Genomic DNA, 9,118 nt, shown 5'->3' on the forward strand with positions numbered 1-9,118 from the left:
CCCCTGGTTTATGCTCACAGGGGCCACGTTGCCATCCAGGTTCATTAAAGACATTTGTCACTCCATCCTGAACCACAGGGCTAAACCCAAATGCTGTCCTTTGCCTCGGTGGGAGCTTCTGTGTCAGTGAAGGGAAGACTCAGACCACTCAATATGAGTTATAAGCGAACTCCCATTTATTGTAAACAATGTCCAAGTTTTATAACACACATAATAAGCTCATACATATTCTGTAATACATGTATTTCATAGGTCCACGTCTTACACGTCAACTCCACCTTTAATGATTCCTTTCCCAAATTTCCCTTATCTACTTCTACTTTTTCCCAAGGCTAACTAACACAAATACCTCGTAGGGAGTTTCCAGCAGCTTAAAAACATGATGTCCTTGCATTGCCTTCCCATGGCCTCAGAAGGATGGTTCACACAATTTCAGCAATTATTCTATCTGAGCACAACACCTGCATTCCTTCATCTCACCAAGCTGTAAAATGTCTACGTGACCCCTCTCAGCTTAGCCAGCCTTCCACACTTCTGTGTTTTAGGGTTTTTGATGGTTTTTGACGTGGTGGCTGGTKGCCAGTCCAGGCTCTAGATCACTCTAGCAAGGTAAATTCAGATGGTGTGGAGTCACTGRCCTGCTTCTTCAGCAAACCATCCCTGCACCCTGCAGCTCAGGGGGCAACCTTGGCAATGCTGCTGGGGAAGAGACACCTCAGGAAAGATGTCCTGTGCCTTGCATAGCAAAGATAGAGATAGAGAGGTGTTAAATCCTCCTGTGTCAGACCAGGGGGGTGTTTTCCCTTCGTTTTCCCTTCCCTTCACTCCCTTTCCACAGCTCTCAGGTTGGTGGGCATCAGCATTGAGTGATAGGAACTGAGATGTCAAACTTCTCATCTCATTGCTGCATGGACCTTCTAAGAAAGCATAAAAATCAAGACCACAGGAGATCTTAACCATTCTCTAAGTATTCAGCTACTGAATGTTTTGCCCTTTAGCCCAYTGCATGTTTTAATAAGAAAGAAAGTTACGAGAAAGAGAAAATTACAAGAAAGAGATAAGTGTCTCATTTATCTTTTATTTCAGTCCTGGCCACCATTGACAGTGGTGAGCTCAGCTCACCAAGCAGGGTAGCACCAGATGGGATGATTTTGGGAGCCCTTACACACTCAAAATACTTCCAAGGATAAAAAATCTCCAACCTTTCTTCATTTTCATATCTCTTTTAAAAAACATGTGTGCTTTACAAACAGCTGCCCTCTAAAAGGGCAAAGTAATAAACTGATGAAGGATGAAGCTAGATTAGTTGCTGGTTGCAAAATTCATGGATTGTATAAAGATCTGTACAAATGCAAACACTTTTTTGTGGTGGGATGAGGAGATTTGGGTTTCTGGAGTTCTTGCTTGAGCCTGAGGAGAGTGGTTGCCCTATTGCACAGTATGGGCTCAAACAGGAGGTGGCTAAAAATGGGATAAAAATGTCACTTCTRAGCACAGACTGTCTTATCTCTGGGAGATTGAAAAAAAAACCTTAATTAAGAGTGCTTCAGTGTGTGGTGACCTTTCAGCCAGCAGAGATGGCTCTGTTGGTGCAGGGTGGAACTAATGCTTGAAACCAAGCAGCCTTCCTACAAGAGCTGCTAGGAAAGCCTCCCAAGGACATAAAAACCCTGAAGCAGGAAAAGAGGCACTGCTGGGAAAGCCAAGAGTGGCTGGGAGGATCCCCAGGGAAAAAAGAGGCACTGCTGGGAAAGCCAAGAGTGGCTGGGAGGATCCCCAGGGAAAAAAAGAGGCACTGCTGGGAAAGCCAAGAGTGGCTGGGAGGATCCCCAGGGAAAAAAGAGGCACTGCTGGGAAAGCCAGGAGTGGTTGGGAGGATCCCCAGGGACAGCAGGACAGAGCTGCTCCCATCCTCATCACCACTCTGCTAATCCTGGCACTTGCAAAGCTTGTGTCAAAGCTTGTCACCAAAGTTTCCTCTGGGGGAAACATTATGTGGAAARGTGAAGTGGTTTGATGTTTTCTAAATGAAGCATTTCAAATTCTCATACCAGAGTAACCCTTCATCCCCAGCTTTTGCTTGGTTTTGTTTCTAGAGAAGCAAAACCTTTCTTTTTTATTTTTTTCTTTTTAAATGCTTCAAGTACTAATTAAAACAAATATTTTAAATCCATAAGAAATAGGTGATTAGTTTTCTTACCTTTATATATTTTGTGTATGTTATGTAATTAATATTAATTTTTAAAAACCAAACTATAATAATACAAACAGCTCTGGTTTTGGTTTGCCATGCTGCCAGGTAATTGTTGTGCTCTTGTGTTTGRTCTCTRGTCTGCTGCCAAACCTTCAGGTGTRGTAAAGTAACAAACMAMCTCAAGTGACAGCACTACTGAGGATMAAAATCAGAGACAGAAATAAGTGGACTTTTCTAGGAARGAAMAGAACACATCATTCCAGCATCACCATTATATATTTTTGAGTGCTGTCATGGGCTYTTTCACCCCCATGATCTGATCCCTGATGGTTCTTTAGCACGGTGATTCCAGGGCTTTCTCTCCTTGTAAGAAGGAAATCACCAGTAATTTATAACTTCAATACCAGAGATCTGATTTCTGGTAGTAAATCACTCTAATATTACTGCACCTCGCACTATTTCTCTTTTTTCCTTCTTTCTCTGTGTGTCAAGGTTTTACATTCTTGGAAGTTTTTCTCCCTTTCTGCTGAAGGCAATAGCAAGAAGGAGCAGTTGCAGCAATTTTTTTTTTGGAACTTAGGAGGTGTGAAGTATTCTCCTTATGGTCTAATTGAACCTGTTAAACATTTTGCAAAGGTTTTTGATAGGTCTTCATATAATCACATTAATGATACGTTGTTCCTTTCTCTATTTCTTCCTCTTTTTTTTTGTTTTTCCCTTTGTCTCATTACAGTTGAAACTTTAGAGGAAAAAACAGCAGACTCCTTGCAAGATTTGTACAGAGCCTTGGAGCAGGCCAGCCTGTCTCCATTAGGAGAACACCGGATTTCCACTAAGCTGGACTATCAGAAATCTTTTATAAAGAGATGTAGCGACCCAGTAGTCAATGAAAAACTGCACCAGCTGCGAATTCTGAAAAGCACTTTAAAGGTGAGATAAAACAGGGAGGAAAAACCCTGCCCCAGGGTTGGATTGGGCTGGACTGAAATTGGAGATTATGGTGTGCAGCTGGAGTTCAGTGTGCAAACAAGGGAGATGTGGGGAAAAGCTGCTTGAAAAGCAGAGAAAAATGTGCCATGGAGAGCAGTTGAAGTGAGGGGATCAGTTTTTATTTCTTTATTTTCTTGTATTTAATCTCCTTTAGCTAGTTTAACAGAATTTGACACCAAAATACTGGAGGAAACCTTAATCCCTTTTTTGTCCCTGAACGTTTTCATTTACCAAAACACATTCAATTTGTAATTGCTAACTAAAGTTAAGCACTGCCAGGCTTTGGAAGGGGCTGTTTCTCTTGTGACACTTGGCTGTTTCCTAACTGATGAGRAAACTGTGTGCTTGCTTTCTGTGTAAGCTGATAGGATCGTTGTACTTAATCAGTAGGATTGATTGAATAAATAGATAGTGCTAATGATGGATTTGAAGATTTTTTATGGTTATTTTAAATGTACCACAGCTCATTTAGCCTCCTTGTCAGCATCCTTTGTTTGTTACAGCAGTTTCAGTTCTGTCCTGATAGAGATTTYAGCAAGCAATATGCTGGATTTCCCCAGGGACTCTGTTAACTACATTAAATTACCACATTTTAAGTCACCAGATAATTGTGCAGTGCATTTTGTAACAGCTTTCATCAAAGAGGGCTTTATCAACATTAATTAATTTAGTTTTCCACCACCTAGAGAAGCATTTAAACAATATTATTTTCATGCTGTGGGGCTCCCATGTTGAAAAAAAAAATCCTACATATGTTTAACTTTCTGTACTGTATCATCTCACTGAAGGCAAATTGCATTATTATTTTGGTATATTAGTCTTTGCAGGATTGAAGGCTGGCAAATTCTGTGGTCATGGGCTTCTACAAGAATGAGAAACTGAAAAAAATCACAGTGTTCTCACAGACATTGGGGTGGCAGGAGGTTCACACCATAACTGAGCTTTTGTACTGTGGTGAGGTCACTCACACCACAGCCACGGTTCAGCATCAGCAGCTTGCTAACATGCTGAATTGTCTTTCATTTGTATTTATTGATACCTGAGATACTTTATACCAGTGGCTTCCTACAAATAGAAAYGCTTTCCTTCAGGGAAGTCCAAAAYCAGTGCACAGGGTGCCCRTTTTTGTGCTTCTCTGGAACTTCTTTCCTTTGGACTAAACAAACACAATTTGTTCATTCTCTGTCCCTGAGCTGTATTTTCTAAGCCTGTCAGTACTCTTGTTTGGACTGAGATTGGCATAAATCATCCTTAAGTACATGACACCAATAATTGAGAATGCAATTGCAGCAAGGAGCAAAGACAGATAATTGTTGTTTGCTGTGTAGAACAGCAGTGTGGAGTGGCCCGTGCTTGGTTTGCAGTCACATCATGGTAATTTGTGACTGGCTCTGTTACAGCCCACAGCTCCAGCTCTGCCATCCTATTGCTAATCCTATCAATCAGTAGCTACTGCTCTTACCTAATCAATTGGGGTTTTTTGTTTTTTGTTTTTTTTTTAATCAGTGCCTTTGCTCTCTCCTTTCTGAATACAGCCAGTTGTACTGTTACCATTGATGTTCTGAACTCTTCTTGAATTTTATCCTACATGACAGTAGCCAGGGACAGTCCTCCAAACTCCTTCTAGCTCTTGATGTCCCATCTTCTAAGTCATTAATGGAAAATCCCTCTGCTCTGTTTCCTGTGATAACACAAAATCATTCTCTTATTTTTGAGTATGAGTTCCTGGCTGGTAGTGCTGAGATGTGGGACCAGCTATAACCTGTGAGAAATAGATTAAGGTAATTCAAGAAAAATGTGGTGATCAGGAGTTCCCAAGGTTTCCTTCCCAACCTTGTTCTCAGCTTGCTGCTCTCTCTCTGGCCATGAGTATTCCAGCAGGGAGTGTTAATGAGCAGTGTTTGCAAAGCACAAAGCACTGCTTTTGGACAATGGGACCCTTCTGATCTGTCCCTTCATACACAGCTTAATATTTTACATACTCACAGTACGGACACGGAAAATGTGAGCTAACCCTGAGGAGTGTGAAACCCACGTGGCAGGGAGGATGGAGGGGACATGGTGGTGACAATGCCATTCCAGATGAGGAGTAGTGCTGGAAAKYTGTGTGTTGGCTGTGTTTCCAAGGATTATGTCTCTCTTCCAAGCTTCCACCCCTTGCAACACCCTCGAGTGGATCTGAGGCTTGGCTGTGAGCCTCAGCTCTCCAGAGAGGGATTGTGATGCACTCACTTCCCCTGGTGCATGGGGAGGTACCAGCAGCTTTGTCACGTTTTCCCTTTTTCTGCCTTTTTGCCATGTTGGTGGTAGGGAGAGGTTGCAGCCAGCCAGCCCAGCAAATATAGAGGATCTTTAGGGAAGGAAGATGAGCTGTCTTTCCCATGGGAGTCCCTGCAGAGCTCAGATGCCCATGATGAGCCTGGAGAAGGGGTGTAGCTGTGCAGGCAGGATGGAGGATGTGTGTGTCTGTGTCCTGCATGTCCCCATGGCATTTCTGACTCTGATCAGGAGCAAACAGATGGCACTTGGTGTGTGAAACCCATCCTGAGAAACACACACAGGACAGGGTTTGCTGCTTCTGGGGCTGAACACGGGGTTGGGTGGGGAATTAGGGACTCTTACTGAGRGTGCTGGACAAGGAGAGGGAAACCCAAGTCCTACAGGTGGAAGTGTGACCCTGTAGAAAAAACTATTTGTGAGTGCTCATGGAGTAGCCCCATGTGTTTTCAGGGGATCTGTGGCTTGAGTTTGCACCCCCCCCCATTTTCTCCTTCCACCCACATGATTGATTTTACCAATACCTCATCACCTGCATTAATTCTTGTTCYTTTTCTCCCACAGGCCAGGGAAGGAGAAGTAGCCATTATAGACAGAGTTCTGGATAATCCAGCACTGACATCTAGAGACTTTCAAGAATGGAAACAAATGTACCTTGATGTCTTCATGAACATCTAYGAGAGCAGCCCCCAGAGGGACTCTGTGAATGGCTCCTCTGAGGTTGAAGCACTTTTAGCCTCGTTAGCACACACCCACTCATACATAGAAACTCATGTATAAAGGTCTCTCTTTTTGTCCATTTGCTACACTCCAAGTGCATAAAGTAGTTTTTATATCAACATGTGAGAGCTCTAGTAAATTATATTTTAATGTTACTCRGCTGTGTGAAGTAAACCTTTGATGGTCGACGATGCCACTTCTTTAATGAGGATTTGTATATTTTATATGCTACCAATGCTCTGCTTGTGTTTACCTTCTGTGAATTAAAAAACATGATCTTTAGCTATTGAAGAAAAGGATTTAAAAGGATTTTTGGAAGACTGTGGCCTTCGTGCAGGAAGTTCCACATGTTAAAGCTTTTGTTATCAAAGGTCACTTTTACAATGATATTTTATATTTTAGAATTCCAGTATTGCATTGCATTTTTTGGAGTGCAGGTACTATTTTGGTGGTGGGGGAAAACCAATTTTTATATTTCATGAGAAACTCTAGGAGTTTTCTTAAATAATAGTGGAAAAGCGTAATGCAGTGACTGTATTTCAGTTTTGTCAAGCACATAAGAGGGTGAAAATTGGCAGAGAGAAAAATGACAAATGTGAATTTAAGTATCAAAAGGTTAGGTCTTATTTCCTTGTGCTTTTTTTAAAGCCTGCTGCTAAGGTTTACCACCAGTGCAAATGGATGCTKGTTTGTATTATAATTAAGACCAAATTGTGTGTTGTTTGTCTCTTAATCAGATTAGGTTGATTTAAAAAAAAAATAATTAGTCATGGTACTGTGATTGATGATGCTTTTGCACTGAAGGTATCAGTATAATGTGCAGATTTTTAAAAAGAGAAAATGCAGACTTTCAACATCTTTGGTAGCAGCATTTTTTTTTGGCCCAGAAAAGCAGCAGTGGAAAAGGTTCCCAATGAAATGCTTCAAATCTGAGATCCTTTGAAGATTCCCACAATAGAAAAGGAGTGAATAGGATTTTTCAAGTTTTCTCTGTGTTTTCTGAGCTGTGAAAATTGGCTGTATTGTATGCAGGGATAATGTGTGATGAGAATGGAGCTGAGCACAGAACCTGAAAAATAAGTGAGGAGTGAAAAAGCCTCAGGTTTGCTTTTGAAGGGCAGGGATATCTCTGGGTTCTGCTGAGTTCACAAGCCCATTAAAATGTTTTAAACTTCCCTGAGATTTGCTCTCTGCTGAAGACAACCGAATGAATATGAGAGGAAATAGCTCCTTAGTTAGGCACATGCCTGAAATAAAAGTGGGAGGGAACTCTTAGATCATATATTTACTTTTTATGGGCTTCTTTTTCAAAAATGTTACGAGCATGACAAAATATTTCTGCTGCTCTTCAGTATTTTGCTGCAAAAGTTAGGACTCACGACATGATTTAACAATGCTCATGTGAAAAGGAAAAGCCTCCTTTATACTTTAGTGAGTTGTACTCTTAACCAACTTTAGACTATTGCCTGTACAGCTCAGTGAATGTACTTTAAACTTTATGAGCTCTGATATTTCCTGGCAGTTATATCCATGAAGGGATGAAGGAAAGAATGGACAGATTTATTTTCTCTCTCCTTCTTTCTTTCTTGATTTTATTCCTCCCTCTTTGTCCACTTTTTCTCTCTTGCTCCCCTTTATCTTTTTCTTTCTTTTTCTCTTTCTACCCCTCATTTTCTATCTTCTTACTGCATTTGGATTGCAAATGTTCTGCAGATTTTGCACAACTGTACAGAAGAGTGGCCTTTCTGTAGCCCATTTTCAGTAATCCTATATTCAAGTCATATGGATGACAAATCATGTATTAACGTTTGTATAGAATTCTGGATCCAGTGTAAGATTTGTACTATTAGAAGACTATTGTTTGTATAAACTGGACATTTATTTMCTGCATGGGTACTGACTTGTATATTAAATTTGTGAGGTTTTTGTAAATTTCTCTCAAGAAATGCTTGACTTGAAATGGATTGTGCTATTGTTCCAAGCATTTAGATTCTCTTGCTATTGTTTTACTGGACCAAAAGTAAATATATTCATATGAAAAACTCTTTATATCTGATGGATGTATATGCACATTGTGTAGTTGATTCCTTGTCAAAACCAAGGCAGTTCAGAAGACTTAGATCTGTTGCTATGCAACAGCCATTCTGCCTGCACTTTACATTAGTAAAGTTAGCTTGATTGCTTTAAAGGTGAAAATTAAACATTACAGTTTTTTAAGCTAGTCTAGTGACAAAGAACATGTGTCCTCTCCATTGTGCTGCCTTCTTTTAAGACTATTAAATGTTCTTCTATATATATTTTTATTGTATTAACTCTCAGCCTAGAAAGGGAACACTGTAAAATGAAGTACAATAAATTTAGCTTTTAAATGAACATTTACGGCTCGAGATTCCATTTAGTCCATACCAGAGTGACCCTGTGGCATCTGACCATTTTATCTGCATTTCACATACCCATGGTTCTTAAAGTACCCCTGTGTGACTCTGAACTCTGCCAGTGTGGCCAAAAGGGAGTGACACTATTGCAGATTCATACGTAGGCAGGCACTGAGTAAAGACTTCTGAAAACCYTCAGTTGCCTCCCTCCCCTTTGTACTGTTTGTTGAAAGTAAACCATTTTTGACTGCAGGATTCTCTCATGTGGCAGTTTGACAGCAACAAACAATTTTACCATTATGAACGGCTGTGATAAAACAGCATATGGTACCGAGGTGAATGTCAAGGCATTAGTAACAGCTTGTTGCTCTTGTAAYGAGCTTTTTGGAGTCTAATAATAAGGATATCCATTCAGCCCTGGCCACCTAAGTTTGGACACTAAAAAAATTTACATCATCAGTAGTGTGCATTTTTAAAATAACACAAAGTAAGCATCTGGACATTGTTCTACCACCAAGGCCACTGAAAGAGAAATGGCTTCTATCAAACAAGCACTGTTTTA

At 40.6% G+C, this 9,118-nt stretch overlaps 1 protein-coding gene across 1 annotated transcript; it reads left to right on the top strand.

Moving 5' to 3' along the window:
* Positions 1 to 2,289: 2,289 nt before the first annotated feature.
* CNKSR2 (connector enhancer of kinase suppressor of Ras 2) lies at positions 2,290 to 8,522 on the top strand. The gene is made up of 3 exons (XM_057383275.1): positions 2,290 to 2,299; positions 2,928 to 3,124; positions 6,026 to 8,522. Exons 1-3 carry the CDS (start codon positions 2,290 to 2,292, stop codon positions 6,239 to 6,241), a joined length of 423 nt encoding a protein of 140 aa, XP_057239258.1. The 3' UTR covers positions 6,242 to 8,522.
* The last annotated feature ends 596 nt before the right edge of the window (positions 8,523 to 9,118 follow it).

The sequence above is a fragment of the Malurus melanocephalus genome, unplaced genomic scaffold (genome assembly GCF_030028575.1).
Source record: "Malurus melanocephalus ecotype Western Australia unplaced genomic scaffold, MMel_1.1 scaffold_618, whole genome shotgun sequence".
In the NCBI taxonomy this organism is placed as follows: Eukaryota; Metazoa; Chordata; class Aves; order Passeriformes; family Maluridae; genus Malurus; species Malurus melanocephalus.